This window comes from Neofelis nebulosa, chromosome 7 (assembly GCF_028018385.1).
Source record: "Neofelis nebulosa isolate mNeoNeb1 chromosome 7, mNeoNeb1.pri, whole genome shotgun sequence".
NCBI classification, from domain to species: domain Eukaryota; kingdom Metazoa; phylum Chordata; class Mammalia; order Carnivora; family Felidae; genus Neofelis; species Neofelis nebulosa.
Window position 1 is genome coordinate 103,175,597 of NC_080788.1, and position 16,993 is coordinate 103,192,589.

The 16,993-nt window shown below is 45.7% G+C and overlaps 1 protein-coding gene across 3 annotated transcripts in view; it reads right to left on the minus strand.

The window, feature by feature from the left end:
- The window catches only part of GCH1 (GTP cyclohydrolase 1), a 155,413-nt gene that overhangs the window by 62,918 nt on the left and 75,502 nt on the right, over positions 1 to 16,993 (minus strand). For all 3 annotated transcript variants that reach the window (XR_009264905.1, XM_058740683.1, XM_058740679.1), the window contains one exon: positions 16,293 to 16,443. Coding sequence is in view for 2 of the 3 variants with exons in the window: in XM_058740683.1 (XP_058596666.1) it covers positions 16,293 to 16,443 (151 nt within the window). In the remaining variant the exon portion in view is untranslated. The remainder of the gene's footprint in view (positions 1 to 16,292; positions 16,444 to 16,993) is intronic.

Genomic DNA, 16,993 nt, shown 5'->3' on the forward strand with positions numbered 1-16,993 from the left:
CATCACTCCAGCACACCTGACAGATATCCCTCCACAGTCTTCCACAAACACTTCTATTTTCTATTTTCCATCCATACCTCACAATCCATACCCGAAAAGCACCTCTTCCCTGAGCACTTCAGCCTCTGGATTGTTAACAGTAGCTCTAGCATGCCCTAGCTCACTGTGTCTCAAACCATCTGTGAATTACAGTTGTAGTGGTGGCTATTTACTTCTAATCCACATAGCCCAATTCTTTTGTAAAATACAATAAGAAAGTTTTTTAATCACAAGCCCTGTCTTGTACTAGACTCGACAAAATTATTCTGTCAAATTGCTATAAAAAGTAGCACTGTTCTGGCTCCCTAAGCTCTAGAGTCAGTCTGCAAAATCAGTCTGGGATATTGCCCTCAGGATGAGATGATGGAAATCCTAATGCCAACATCTCCCCTCACCCAGGTCAACAATGCCCACAATACAGTAGAGAAGTGCCTATCAGGTCCGAGGAAAGCCTGGAAGTGGGCTGAAGAACACAAGCACTTTGTTCCCTAGTCATTTCTAAAAGCTGAAAACAAAATATTTGAGAAAGGGGATGTGTTGGAAGGAAATGAAGAGGAAAATCCAGAAGGTAATGGGACTGGTTATGGGAGGTGAGAGCCTGAACCTGAAGTCTCTGGAAATGGGTCAAGCAATAGAGCACTATTTCCAGAGCATCCCTGAGATGTGTCTTCTCACTTCCCACACTCAGTTTCTGGCACAGATGGATTGAGAATGGAGGGTGGCTCCTCTGTGTGTGTGCATCTATCTACACATTTAGGATACAGGTACATGAAGTAGGAAATGCAGGTGCCTAGGGAATTGGAGATCTTTGGCAAACTTAAGAACGACCTTACAAACGTTGCTGAGGAGCTCCACTGGAGTGAATGGTCTTTCACAGTATCCTCCCATGTAACAACCTGGCCCAAGGTCTCCATCTGACCAGCTTCGCCCATGGGGCTCTTGCACACAGATATGGACCTCTCTGCGATGTAAACTTGGGAAGTCAGTGTCTGAGAATTTCCTCCATGGAATATTTTTCACTCTTAAGTGGTTTCTACTTCAATTTTTAAAACTGACGGAGAAGCATTTTGGCAACCGTATAAAGCTCAGACTTTATAAAAAGACAGCTTTGTGTTTACGCTTGACTCAGAATGCATGTTTTTAAATAGTGTGTTCCACAGTTTTTTGAAGTTCTTTTTTTTTTTTTTTAAGTCCTATCCAGGAGAAACAAAATCAGAGCTTTGGTGAGTGAAATGGTCCCATCAGAGCTGTTGGATCCCAAGATGGCAGAGAGGTTCCAGTTTAAATCCTCCTGTGGGGGCCACACCCAGGACTAGGTGCCCCTGTTTGTGCCAACATCCTTAGGAGACAGTTCCAGTTTTCCATGCCATAAAATTCTAACAAGCTCCAGAGTGAAGTCAGATGAAACTACAAAACCCGAAAGTTGAATCTGTCCAATCAGAATCTGTCCATCTGAACTGTCAAATCTGTCCAGTCCAACCATAATGCTTTCCATTATACACACCCCAGCTCTGTTCACTGGGAAAAAGCTATACGTGGATTTCCTGTACTTGTACCAGACTGAGTCCCTTTCAGCATTGACCTATGACCCTGTTACTCATCCAAGATGGAATATGTGCAAAGTCAGCAAACTGCAAATGAGAGAAATAAAATCTATACATGACAAATCATTTCCCCCATCCATCACCAAATGTATACATCCAAACCCTGGACAGAGAGCATACACCCTACCCTGCATGTCTTATCCCATCCCTGTGCTCTGAGGTCCAGATTGCTTCATCTACTAACCTACTCCACTGTCCTGTGCTAAGACACAGAATCCAAGCCCTTGTTCACCCGAAGTTCACTGCATTTAGCCAGGTGTGCTTCCAAAGTGTCATGTCTAACTCATCCCCCACTGAAATGATTTAAGGGACTGGCCCCAGGTTTGCTGTCTTCCTCCTACAACAGGACTTCCTGAGGGCTGGGTGCTGACCAGCTGGATGTCTGAAGACAGAGGATGCCTTGAAAGACACAAGTGCCTAATTCCTTCTGGAACAGGTAGGTAAAGTTCAATTACAGTGAGCTCTCTTCCCTGTGCCCACATGAAAAAAAACTGAGATGCCTCAACAGGCCATCTGGGGGGGCGGGGTCCCTGTCCCTATCAGTCTCTTAGCCTGAATGATATAATCTCATGGACCAGGGGTCCCCAAGAGGGCAAGAAAGAGAATAAGGACTGCCGTAATCCTCCTGGGTGGGACGTGACCACCCAGAGCCCAGAGGAAGCCAGTGGGCAGAGCTCTGTGTTCATTGTTGGGTTCCCTGGGGAAGCCAAGCTCACAGCAGAGGGACGTCAAACACTAGCCATGCCACCCATCCCTAGGAAGAAAGGGAACGATACAGAAGGACCAAAAACCAGGAACTTGTGGAAAGAGCCTCGGGGGCATTCCCAATTTGCTCTCCCAAGGGACAGCATATGAGTTTAGGAACTGAAATAAGGAAATATGGGACTGGTATGGAGAATGCAGAGAATGGGAAACCATAGGGGTTAGGGTCAGAGATGGGATGAAGGCAGAGGTAGGGCCGTAAAACCTTATAAACCCTGGTTAAAAAAAAAAAAATGTAACTCTGCCTTAAGGACGATAGCTACCCTTGCTGGGGAGTGATATGATCAGACATGAGAGGCTTTGTTTTGTGAAACAAAAGGGCCTAGGTGGAATGTCCCCCTCCTGTCCCATGCCCTGGCCACTAGTTCCCTGCCCTGGAGACATTCAGTGGTAATTTCTTATGTGCCCGCCAAAAGATACTTTGTATGTTTACAAACACTGGAATATTTCTCCCCTTTCTACACACGAAAGAGCATACCCTGCACGCTGGTCAACATTGTGTGGTATTTTTCTTTTTTTTCCTCTTAAATCAGTATTGGAAACCGTTCTACATCATTGCCTCATACACAGTGCTTCACTCTGCGGATTAACATGACTTCTTAACCATCCCGTTACTGATGGACACTCGGATTGCCTTCACTCTTTCTGTTACAAACAATGTTATGGTGAAATAAATGGTATATGGGTCATTTCACATGTGTGCAAGCGTTCCACAAGTGGGAAAGCGGGGTTGCTGAATTAAAGGATATTATATCAGTCAGGATTCTCTAGAGGAACAGAAGGAGTAGGAGATTATAGAAGAGAGAGAGATTTATTTTAAGGAATTGATCGTGAGGGCTGGCAAGTCTGGATTCTGTAGGGGAGACCAGTGGCCTGGAGACTCAGACAGAAAGGAACTGAATCTTCATTCTTGAGGCAGAATTTCTCCTTCTGCCAGAAACCTCAGTATTTGCTCTTGAGACCTTCAACTGATTGGATGAAGCCCACTTACATCATCAAGACGAATCTCCTTTACTTAATGTTAGTTGATTGTAGATATTAACCACATCTACAAAATACCTTCACTGCAACACCCAAATTCATGTTGGATTAAAAAACTGGGTACTATAGCCTTTCTGCTTTGACAAATGAAACTATCCATCACAGGTGTCATTGTCATCTAGCTACTTTTTCCGAAATAGCTTTTTGATGATGCTTTTTCCCCTACACTCTCAGCAATTTCTGTATCATCAAATTTTTTTTATTTTCAATCTAATAAGTGAAAACTAATATCAGTGTCCTTTTCATTTACATGTATCTTATTCGAGTGAGGTTGGGCATATATATATATATATATTTTTTTTTTTTAAAGTTTATTTATCTTTGAGAGATAGAGACAGAGTGTGAGCAGGGAACGTGCAGAGACAGAAGGAGACACAGAATCCAAAGCAGGCTCCAAGCTCTGAGCTATCAGCACAGAGCCCAATGCGGGGCTCAAACTCGTGAACCGTGAGATCATGACCTGAGCCAAAGTCGGATTCTTAACCGACTGAGCCACCCAGGCGCCTTATTTTTATAAGCTTAATAGTCATTTGCATTTCCCTTTCAACTCTCCATATATTTGCCCACTTCACCATTGGGTTGTTGGTCTTTTTCTAATTAATTTGTAGAAGCTCTTCACATATTGTGGAAATTAACCTTTGTTCTGTGATATGAGTTACAAATATTTTTCCCAATTTATTTGTTTTTTGATTTTGCCTATGGTAACTGTTGCCATAGAGAATTTTTTTAATTTAAATTGAATCTCTTGATCTTTTCCTTTTTGGCTTCTGATTTTAAGTCATATTCTAAAATGCCCTCTCCACTTGGAGATATACTATGTTTTCCTCTAGTATCTTTACCAATTAATTTTTTACATTTATATCTTTTAACCACTCCTTGTATGAAGCATGAGGTATGGATCCACTTTTATTTCTATGGAAAGATGACTACCCAGTTGTGCCTATGCTATTTATTGAATAATCTATCTTTCCTCCACTGATTTGAAATGCCGCTTTTCAAATATATAAACTTCCTGTATATATTCAGGTCTATTTCTGGGCTTTCTATTTTTCTTTCCATTGATATGTTTGTCTATTTATGCACCAGCATCCCCACTGTTTTAATTATGACAACTTTAAAATTTGCTTTAATATCTGGTAGGAAATTTACATTCTAGAAAGATCTCTCTGACTGTATTTTGGGAAGTGGATTAGAGCAGCATCAAAGTCGGGGAGCTGGGGAGACTCACCAGGGGCTACTGCATTAGTGCAGACAGCCCACAAGGTGGGGGGTGAAAGGCGGTGGCGGTAGGAATAGGAGAACTGGACAGATCTATGAGATTCTTAGGGGGTAGAGGCATCATGGTTAATGATGGGCTGGATGTGGGGATTAAGGGAGAGACTGAACAGCCTGGAATGCCTCCCAAGTTTCTGGCTTAGGCAGCTGGGGAGTTGGGGTCCCATTTACCAGGGAAGGCATGGACTGGGACAAAGGCAGCAGACAGAATTTGTTAAATTACATCACCTGCCTCATCATTCAAGACAAGTCACCTGGGAGAGAGATAATAAATAGCTAGTAGTTATTCAGAGACAATTGTGCTAAGCCAATAAGGCTGACATTAGATTATCCCCACTTTGCAGGTGGGAAAACTGAGGCTCAGAGATGTCAAGCAAGTTGTTGCAGATCACAGAGCTATTACAGAGAAGGGTGGGGTAGGAGCTCAAATCCAGGTCTGTGTACCCCCAAATCCTCCTAGGAGGGACCATAGCTGGCCATCTTTGGTTCCAGGAGCCCCCTTTGACCTATAAGCCCTCACACTAAGGAGACTGCAGTGAGTCTCCAGGCCTTTTCTTTCCAACGTCTGTTGCAGCCTGAGACACAGGTTATATGTAGGCAATAGAATTCTGCAAAATGACCATCTCAAGACATTGGTGAAAATATGGTCCCTACTGAAAGAAGAGGAGCCCCCATGACTATGGTTTTCGGCCTGGCTGCATATTGATCACATGGAGAGCTTTGGCAGCTGCTGATGTTGGCCTCCCCTCAGACACTCAGACTGGGTTGGTCTGGGGCCTGACCTGGGCATGGGGCTTTCAAATTCCCAGGTTATTCTAATGTATAGCAAATGTAAGAACCTCACATTAAGGGGACCTACATCTCCTCTTTTACTCAAGAGGCCTGTGATACGCTTCTGCAGCTTTAATAGATAAGGGTAAAAGATAGCTGTTTCCATTGACTCATTACAGAACTAAAAATAAGGGGCTCCTGGGTGGCTCAGTCTGTTAAGCATCTGACTCTTGATTTTGGCTCAGGTCATAATCTCATGGTTCATGAGTTCCAGCCCTACACTGGGCTCTGTGCTGACAGCATGGAGCCTGCCTGGGATTCTCTCTCCTTCCTTCCCCTCCTTGTCCTTTCTCTCTCTCTCTCTCTCTCTCTCTCTCTCTCTCTCTCTCTCTCAAAAATAAATAAATCAACATTAAAAAAAGAACTAAAAATAAGCACCTGACCCATCACAGTCCTTGGGTGTCCTACGTACTGGAAGTCTCTAAGCCAGGCAGAATCAGTGGTAGAGTACCAGCAGGCTCAGAGCCACTTCCCAAATTCCCTCCCCACTGGCTTGCAAGGTGCTTGTAGTGCCTACCACAAAGACTCAATTTCAGAAATTATGTGCACTTTAGGTTAACAAATTTTGTTGCTTGGGATGCATACCACACTAGCTAAGTGATCCACAGTCGGAGTTCATCAATCTGGTTATCCATGAATGTCAGTATTAGTTAGATTATGCTGCATTAACAGACATCCCCAAAATTTCAGTGGCTTGAAACCACAAAGACTGACTTCTCGCTGGGCTGCACTACCATCACAGGTCAGCTGGGGCCTCTGCTCCATGTAGCACATGCTAGAACCCAGGCTGGCACAACTGCCCCCCGACCCAAGCACTGATGTTTGCCCCGGCAGTGGAAAAGAAGGACTGGCTTCCACCAGCTCACTCTTTACCAGCCAAAGAGACTCACATGGCCACGTTTGACTTCAACGGATCTGGAAAGTGTAGTCCTACCCTGGGCCCAGACGGATCAGGTTCTGGGGTCCCTGTCTAGCCAGTCATCCATCCCCACTGTCGGGGAATGTGGGTCCGTTACATACACACACTCTGGTCATTTGATCTGGGTTCACTGCCTCTCTTCAGGCCCTCAAAGTCTGGAGGAGCTCGAAGTGGTGTCACTGGACTAGGCGGTGTCCTGAATGCGTGGGTGACCTCCTGTCCACCCATGCTGTGGAATTACCGGGGTCTCATTACCAGGCCCAGCTTCACACTGTCAAACTCTCCTCCTCTGACAGCTCCCACTGGACTCTGAGCAGGCCAATTTCTTTTATCACACATCTCCAGCTGGGCTGCAACCTGTGGATCACTCCAGGTTCAAAGACTCCGAAGCAGAGGAATTTAATGCTATGAAAGGTGCTTTTATGAGCAGCGGTTCTCACCTTCAGGGCACGTCTGAGGCTGTTCGGACTCGGTCCCCCATTCAAAGGCTGGGTTCAGTGGAGAGCCAGCAGGAAGCCAGCAAACCTGGTAGTTTGAGGGACTGACTCAAAAAATAAAATTAAATGAAAAGGAACCGCCAGTAGAGCCGCCAAAGTGCCTGCAGTGGCTTCCCACCCTCCTCCACTAGCTATGCCGGGAGTGAAGAAGCTTCAATGGAACCCCTCCCTTCAGCCAGAGGAGGAGACCCGGGAGGGAAGAACGGCTTGGCCTCTCCTGCTGGAAGAGGTGCGGAAGGCCACGGCAGCTTCCCACGCTCTCAGATGTACCTTTAGAGAGACTGCCCATGGGACCCTGGCTCCTGGGCAGGAAAGGTTCTTCGGCTCCCAACATACGCCCCAACCCCAATTCAGACACGTATTCAAGGTGCCTTGCTTTTCAGATTTATTCTGAATGGGGTGTTCCTTGACTAGGACTGTGGAGAAGAGCCTATGAAACTGCAAGCGTTGTATCCATTTTGGAATCTAGCTTCCTTCACCTTTAATGTGTTTTTTTAAAAAAAATTTTTAATGTTTATTTGAGAGAGAGAGCTCAAGTGGAGGAGGAGCAGAGAGAGAGGGAGACACAGAATCTGAAGCAGGCTCTAGGCTCCGAGCTGTCAGCACAGAGCCCAATGTGGGGCTTGAACTCACAAACCATGAAATCGTGACCTGAGCCAGAGTTGGATGTTTAACCAACTGAGCCACCCAGGCACCCCAAGAGCTTTCTTAATCTTTAAAATGAGATTTCTCCCCTTCTGGGTGCCTCGAAGAAGTGCTGTGAACCTGAATAGACCAGCTTTGAATCACTGGAGCTTTGGAGCTTGATTTCCTGAGTTCAGTTCCTAGCTATGCCACTTACCAGCTGTGTGTCCTTAGGTAAATCATATCACATTTCTGTGCCTCCATTTCCCTATCTGTGAAATGGGAGTAATACCCAATGGGGTATTAAACAGCTGAGGAGGTATTGAATCCTCTATATTCAGAAGATTAAATGAGTTGATGTTTGCAAAGCACCTAGAGCAGTGTCTGTCAAACATGTAGGATATCTTCTTGAGTGTTACTGGCTATTATTGTCATCATTACTACAAACCCTAAGTGCCATCCAGTCCACACCTCTTTAGTCAACGGCCGGAGTCATAAGCTACAAAGTCAGAACTTGGGGCCATTCCCAGCATGCTCCCTGGCCTAGAAGCACCTACAAAAGCTAGGCATCCTGGGGACAGACCATTTCTTCCTCCCCCTTGGAATCCACAGCTGTTGCTTAATCTTGGAGATTTGGTCTAAGAGTCAGGAGCTGTGAGCTCCCATGATGTGTCACCAAGAGACTACTGAAAGAAAATGTCCTCTAGCCCCTCTGGATCTGCTGTGAGTGGAGAGGTGGAGGCAGAGGGCACAGACACAGTCTAGTAGGTGCCCCAGCCAGCACCAGCAGAAGCTGGGGCACATTATCCTCCAGAGAAGAGCATTTGGAGCATGATTTACCTGGGACACGGAATTCTCTTGGTGATCCCTTCCTCCTCCTGTCTGGGGGAAAGGTTATTCATAAAGGCACAGGGAGGCAAGAAATGGTGGATGAACAGGTCTAGTGAGAAGCAGTGATCCAGGGTAGATGGAGGGATCTAAGAATATAAAGCATTCTCCAAATGTAAGGTATGGGTCCTATAGCCTGACTGCTTGGAAGCCTGGAGCAGCTCAGTCCATTTCGGGGCAGAGCACCCCTCAGGCAGAGGCTAACTGACCCAGAACTCACAACCCAGGGCCCTGCACTCACACATATATATGTATACCATGCATGCTCATGCATGCAAACACACACCACACAGCCTCGTGCACACACACAAACACCCACACCCCATGCAAGCCCATGCATACACACAGGCACACACACACACACACACACACACACACACACACACACCCATCCATCCCCAAGGTTATGCCGGTTCCTACAGCACCTTTGGTGATTAGGAATCCCCCAGGCCTAACAAGAACCAATAAGCAATGTATTCATGGTCACTGTACGGAGGAAAAGGTCACCTTAAACATTTTCCCTGGCAAATCTCCTCTCACATTCTGGCAGCCCAAGAAGAAATTCCAGAGATAAGAGAAGCAACCCAGTAGCCGACGCCCTCTAGCGGATAGAGCATTCTCAACTACTCATACATTTGCTCAGAGAAGGCAGCTAGGGACAACAGCACCACCCAAACAGCTCAGGTTTGCGTGGCCCAGGCATGGAGGGGATGAAGAGGCCATCCTTGCCCTTGAGGTGTCCACGGTTTTCCAAACCACCGTCTCTCCCAGCCCAGGATTGTTCTCCCCACCCTGGTATCCAGATGGTAACAACTTAAAATATAGTCATAAACAAACACGGAAGCTCCACTGGCTGAATCCCCTTCACCAGCACAGCCTGCACAAGGCACTTCCTCTCCATTAGTTCTCATCATTATTGCAATACTGTAACAGAAATCTTACCCGATTCTACAGAGGCGGCTTAGGGAGGTAAGTGACTTGCCCAAAGTCACACAGCCTATAAATGTCAGAAATTTTATTCAAATGTACTTTATTCTAAATACGTACAGGGGCGCCTGGGTGGCTCAGTCAGTTAAGTGTCCGACTTCAGCTCAGGTCACGATCTCACGGTCTGTGAGTTCGAACCCCGCGTCGGGTTCTGGGCTGATGGCTCAGAGCCTGGAGCCTGCTTCCGATTCTTTGTTTCCCTCTCTCTCTGCCCCTCCCCCGTTCGTGCTCTGTCTCTCTCTGTCTCAAAAATAAATAAACGTTAAAAAATAAATAAATACATACATACACAAATAGTACAGAACTCAGATTTTACAAAGGCATTTATAGTAAAAAATACATTTCCCTCCCACCACTGCTCCCCCCCTCCCCCCCCACCCCAGGTCACTGCTCCAGGGATAAACTGGGTTTTCAGTTTCTGGCTATTTGTCCATACACGTTCTATGCATATAAAAGGAATCTTTTTTACAAAACACAAAAGGTAGCATACTATACGTTATTCTGCACTTTGCCTTTTTTCACTCAATAATATCTCTGAAGATCATTCTGTAGCAGTAAATGTATAGAGCTGCCTCATTCTTTTTTATTTTTTTATTTTTTTTTTATTTTTTTATTTATTTTTATTTATTTTTATTTTTTATTTTTTATTTTTGGGACAGAGAGAGACAGAGCATGAACGGGGGAGGGGCAGAGAGAGAGGGAGACACAGAATCGGAAACAGGCTCCAGGCTCCGAGCCATCAGCCCAGAGCCTGACGCGGGGCTCGAACTCACGGACCGCGAGATCGTGACCTGGCTGAAGTCGGACGCTTAACCGACTGCGCCACCCAGGCGCCCCCATCCTCATTCTTTTTTAAAAGTCTATGGTATGGAAGAACCACAGGTTATTTAACTTGTCCACTACCAATGAGCATTTAGATGTTGCCAAGCTCTTGCTATTACTAACACACCGCAGTGAGCCTCCTTGACATATGTCCTTTTGCTCAAGCAGAATTTCTGGGTCGAAGGATACATGCATTTGTGATCTTGAGTGACATCATCAAACTCTCCTCTGCTATGGTTATACCAACTGACACCCCGCCCGCCACTCCACTGGCACGAAATGGAATTTGGACCTACTAGTTCCAAAGCCAAGGCCATCTCCCCCATGGCCTGCCTCGTCTTTGACAACTCCCGAAGTCATGCCTAAGTTTCACCAGGTGGATACTAGATACCTTTGCTTGAGCTGTGCCAGTAGGCTGTTGTGAACCTCCTCAGAAACACCAGGTTTCGTGGGGGGAGGGGGGGTCTGTTTGCCTCTAGGAATAGAATGTCCAGCCAGTCAATAAACAGTCACTTCTGGACAGACTAGGCCCTTTGGGAGATACACCTTGGCCTCTCCAGGCATCTAAAAGCAGGCAGAGAAGCGACTTCTGTCCACAGCTACTCCTTTGACCACTCTCCAGACACAACCGGGCCTCTGCTGAGAGGAAGAAACTGTTATCAGGGGACTTTGAGCCTTTGGCCTCACTGCACTGGGATCCACACGGGTGAACTCATCTTCCTGGTTGCTTACGACTGAACACTATTTGCCTCTGAGGAGAGACAGCATGAGAAGACCCTGGCATCTCGCTGTCTCCTCATGCAGCCTCCTCCACTGGCAAAGCTCCCTTTCCTCGTTCCCTGCCCCTCCCTGGAATCGAGGGACACCTGGTTAGCCAAGGCCAAACCAGTCTTACGTCTGAGGTCTTCATGTATGGGCAATTGTGCTCTTACCAGGAAGAGACAAGACAGTCGGCCAGGGAGATTCACACCATGCAGTGCAAAGGGCTCCTGAAGGGGAGCAAGTAAGGCAGGTGTCCCAACAGGGCCTGCTCCGCCCACCAGCTTTGGGGACTCTGGGCATCAGGGAAGTGCAGTTGGCTCCTGCTGAGCTCCTGACAGAAACCGTGACTAGAGATCCAGGAGTGAAGGTGGGCCTGCAAAGCTGTGGGTGGGCTCCGGGGGCGGAGGGGCAGTGAGCACAACCAGGTAGGAGAGCACATGACCAGCATCATCACACCCTCCCTGGACTCCAGCAGGTATGTATACCAGCCACGGTATCTACTGTCAGGCAAACACCATCGTCTATAATGCACATAAGAAAACTACACAACACATAAACTGGAGAGCCATATAGGAATCAAGCCCAGGTTTCCTAACCAGACGTTTGAAAACTAGGGTCATTTCAGAGAACCCGCAGAGTGACGTCATACTAGTAGCCCCAGAGACTGACTATCCCTAGGAAACTCAACGGCTGTCCTTCTGCCCTTTAGGTTAGAACACAGAATTTGTCTGAAAAATAAATAGAAGGCTTCTACTACAAGACTCCCAGATTCCTAGGCCTGAGAGTCAGGGACACTTTTGCAGTGCAAGTAATCAGCGTGACTTTGTGCTATTTTTCTCTTTTAAGTGTAGATTTCCAGAAGTAGCGCTCCTGCCAGCTTTAAAAAGGCACATCCCAGGGGGCACCTGGATGGTTCAGTCGGTTAAGCTACTAACTCTTGGATTCAGATCAGGTTGTGACCTCACAGTTCATGAGTTTGAGCCCCACATGGGGATCCACATTGACAGTGCAGAGTCTGCTTGGAATTCTCTCATTCCCTCTCTCTCTGCCCTTCCTGCATTCTCTCTCTCTCTCTCTCTGAATAAATAAACTTTAAAAAAAATGCACATCTGGGGCGCCTGGGTGGCTCAGTCGGTTAAGCATCCGACTCCGGCTCAGGTCATGATCTCACGGTTTGTGAGTTTGAGCCCCGCGTCGGGCTCTGTGCTGACAGCTCAGAGCCTGGAGCCTGTTTCGGATTCTGTGTCTCCCTGTCTCTGACCCTCCCCCGTTCATGCTCTGTCTCTCTCTGTCTCAAAAATAAATAAACGTTAAAAAAATAAATAAATAAAAGTTAAAGATAACTAATATTAAAAAAAAAAATGCACATCCTCCTCCAGCACGTGTCAGGGTGGCTCCTGCTAGCTGAGGAGGTGACTTTCCAATTGGACAAGAGCACTTAGGACTGTGGTCCTTTCACTTGACTTTGTATAAGAAACACCCAGAGGGGCGCCTGGGTGGCGCAGTCGGTTAAGCGTCCGACTTCAGCCAGGTCACGATCTCGCGGTCCGTGAGTTCGAGCCCCGCGTCAGGCTCTGGGCTGATGGCTCGGAGCCTGGAGCCTGTTTCCGATTCTGTGTCTCCCTCTCTCTCTGCCCCTCCCCCGTTCATGCTCTGTCTCTCTCTGTCCCAAAATAAAAAAAAAAAAAAAAAAAAAGTTGAAAAAAAAAAATTAAAAAAAAAAAGAAACACCCAGAAATTACTGCTCCTTTGTTGGGTGAGATTTGATACTGTGGATATGTCTTTAAAAAAAAAAAAAAAAAGCCCTGATCTCTTAGCCATACATACTGATCTGTCTATGGATGAAATAATGTGATGTCTGGGATTTGACTCAAAATTAATACAAGAAGAAAAGAAGGGAACGGTTAGAGATGACACAAGATTGTCCGTATTGGTACCTGTTGGAGCTGGGCTGTAAATACTCAGGGGGTTGTGATATTATTCTAACTACTTTTGTATATGTTTCAACGTTTCCACAATAAAAGGTGAAAGGTGGAGGAAGAAGACACATGTGGAGGGCTTGGTGAAAACACAGCTCCTCAGGTCCCTACCCAAGGGGTGCTGAGTGAAGGTTAAGAGCCCAGGTATCTGCTTTCGTCAAGCTCCCCATGCACACTGAGGCCTCAGCGTTGGAGCCCTGAGCCAGGTGGGGCTGGGTGGTGAGGGCAGAGAGGGGAGATCTTGGCGGGAAGAGAGGGTGTCCCTCGAGCACCCTTGCAAAGGCCCCTCTGTTGTCAGCCACCATTTAGGCTACACTCACCTGTCAGTGCCAGGAATATGAATCGCCTCAGGCTCAGCCTTTTCATTCCCGCCCTGCATCACTGTCAAGATCACAATAAGAAGAGTGGCAGAATCTACTCGAGGAGTCAGTTCAATCTTTATTAAAATCTTTTTTGTGCACAATGTTCCCAATTTGTTCCTTTGTCCCTGGTATCTGGAGTCCCACAGCTTCTGATATTTGTCCTGCAGACGGAGTAAGTTTGACTGACACACCACGGTGGTGGAAAAGTAGCATTCATATCCTGAAAATCTTTTCCGTCCCGTAAGAAACATCATCCCCATAGCAAGCCTGCTGCGTTTGGTCCTCCTCTCAGGGGCTCGCCCTCTGCCCCCAGCTTGGATGGCCCCCACGGAAGGCTTTTAGCATGGCTAGCAGAGATGTTGGCAGCCCAAGCCAGGACAATATCATGGCTTCTCTGACAGGCCCAGAATTCAACTGAAAGTTAAATCCAACTGAACTTAACTCATGCTTGTGACCTAGAAGGGGTCTTCACTCTGTGTTGCCCTCAGCCCCAGGGTGGGCAGAGGTGCCTCACAGCTTCAGGCTCCATGCACTTCCCCCAACCCTTCAGCCAAAGCATCTATCTCCCTCTGCTTTATTTACTGGGTGTCTAGGTATGGCCTTCATTATTTTTAAAGTTCTGCTTCTTAAAAAAAAAAAAATATCTATCTATCTATCTATCTATCTATACACATTTATATATATACGTATATATATATATACACATTTATATATATATATATATACACGTATATATATATATATACACGTATATATATACGTGTATATATATATATATATGGAGTGCCTGGGTGGCTCAGTTGGTTGAGCATCTGACTTCAGCTCAGGTCATGAGTTTGAGTCTGCTTCAGATTCTGTGTCTCCCTCTCTCTCTGCCCCTCCCCTGCTCATGCTGTCTCTCCCCCTCTCTCTTTCTCTGAAATAAATAAATGTTAAAGTTAAAATAGATAGATAGATAGATTTTTTTCTTGAAGTTTGGAAAGCACTGACTTTGCTGTAAGGGGAAGAATGGAAAATGAGGCTGGAGAGATGATACAGTTAGAACTGGAGGGGATATAAAATGGTACAACCATGTTGGACAACAGTTGGCAGTTTTTTTTAACATTGAACAGGGGTGCCTGGGTGGCTCAGTCAGTTGAGTTTTGATTTTGGCTCAGGTTATAATCCCAGGGTCATAGGATTGAGCCCCATGTAGGATTGAGATTCTCTCTCTCCCTCCCTCTGCCCTTCTTCCCAGCTCATGCACTCTCTCTCTCTCAAAAAAAAAAAAAAAAAAAAAAAGTTAAACGAACACCATGTAATCCTGCCAGTCTACTCCTAGGAATTTGCCCAGTGGAAAAAGTCAATGGTGAGGAGGGCTTGAGTCTGGACACCTCAAAAGTCCTCAAAAGTCCTAATCATCCAGTAGGAGCCATGACCCATTCCCTGGGGCTGTAGACACTCTCAGAGGCAGGATGACTTGGACCCAACACTTGTGCAACCAGGACGCTTTTGCATGGAAATCTTCCCGTGGATAATGCCCATCTTCACATAGACAACCACAGAGTTCTGAGGGTCAGGCCCAGCCCAGGTGAGGGAATTCCTATGAATGTGAACATCTTTTAAGGTGATGGAGAAGATCGTCACAGGACAAGCCCTGCTGTGAAAGTAACCTGTTCCCTGCATTGTAAATTGAAAACTGTAAAGGTAGCTTGTAATTATAAGCATTTATAATAAAAATAATAATAGGCATGATAACAGGCTTCTATTGAGCTGTCGCCTGGATCCAAGAACTTAATTTGCTATTAACTCTACAGATATCATCTGATTCAGTAATTCCAACAATGCTATAGTCTTCCCATTTTACAAATGAAGAATTTGCAGTTCAGAGAGGTTAAGTAACCGGCCCAAGTTGACACAGCTGATAAGTGGCAAGGCCAAGAGTTAGAGGACAGCATTCACTCTTTTAATTCTTGGGGACCTGTGTGAGAAGTGACTTTTCTGCTGCCTTCAATATAATTGAAGAGATTAATGAAATTCTCAAGGTCAAGTTTTACACTTTGACCCACTGTTGTATAAACTCACAGGCCTGGTTATTTCTCCATCAGCCCCTTCCAGAAGTAGATAGAACAACAGTCCTCACACTCTTCACCATGTCCTCAGCAAAGCCATGGAGGTGTAAAGCGGGGATTCATTGGATCCTTGCCAGGAGACAGCGACATCATGTAACCACCCTAGGCTGCCTCCATCTGTGATATCCAATAGGGATGGTCATTACTACTACCGTCATCATAATAGTTAACATGCATGGCTTGTTCACTCTGTGCTCTAAGTGCTCTTTCTTTTTTAAAGGTATTAACTCAGTTAATCACACAATTCCTCGAGATGGATACTATTATTACTTCATTTTACAAGTGAGAACTAAGGTCAGGAGAGTCTAATCATGCAGCAAAGATAATAGCTCTCAAGTAAAAGGGTCTCCCATCCCAGTTACACACAGACCCTGGGACAGAAAACAAGGCCTTGACATCTCCAGGTGGAGTGGGAGCTAAGCGTCCAATGGCACCTATAGTGGCCCCCCCTCTTATCCATGGGGGACATGTTCCAAGGCCCCCCAGGGAATGACTAGAAGCACATATAGTACCAATCCCTATAGATACTATGTTTTTTTTTCTTGTACATACATACCTATGATAAAATTTAATTTATAAGTTAGGCATAGTAAGAATCACATAGTAAGAGTCACAACAACTAATAACAAAATAGAATTATAACAATAGGCTGCAATAAAAGTTACATGAATGTGACCTCTCTCAGAATATCTTATGATTTTTGTCTTCCAAATCCATCCCTGGAACTTCTGACTGAAATGAATTGCATGAAAGTCCATTTTTGTACTGCGAAAGGAGCGCTGTACTCACCCTTCTTCCTCCTCTTGTGATGACATGAGATGATAAAATGCTTCCATGAAGAGATGAAATAAGGTGAATGATGCAGGTGTTGTGACGTAGTGTTAGGCTACTAGTGACCTTCTGACATTCTGCTTCCAGACCTTGGTTGACCAGTGGGTACCTGAAATCACAGGAAGCATAACCACAGATAAGGAGGACTACTATACTGTGGCATGACTCTATGATTTTTACTCTGCCCACCACTGTTCCACAGCGCCCCTATCAGGCCTGAGGGTCCATGCCTGACCCCTTAAACACATGCTACCTTGGCTTATAAAACACACATTCCTCCTTCCTCTCCATGTATGTTATAAAACTGCCCCTCCCATGAGCCTCAGCAGTTGTTCAAATCCCGACTAAAAAACTGAAATTCAATAAAGCTCTGGAAAATATCTTATATTATGAAGATCAAGTCAGATTTACAAGAAAATACAAGACAAAGAAAAAGCAGTTTCAGTGTGATTAATAATAAATGCTGGCACACCACTAAGTTCAACCAAATGCCTCTAGATTCTTCCAAGAGGCAGTTCTCTTCAAGGCAGCCAACTGTTGTGCCACCAGCCCTCCCAAATCCTCTCCTCTGTGCATTCAACACCAAAAGACCCAAGTCCTTTCACAGCAAGGAGGACTGATGTAAAACCCTGTCATGATGTTCTAACAGTCTTAGCCTT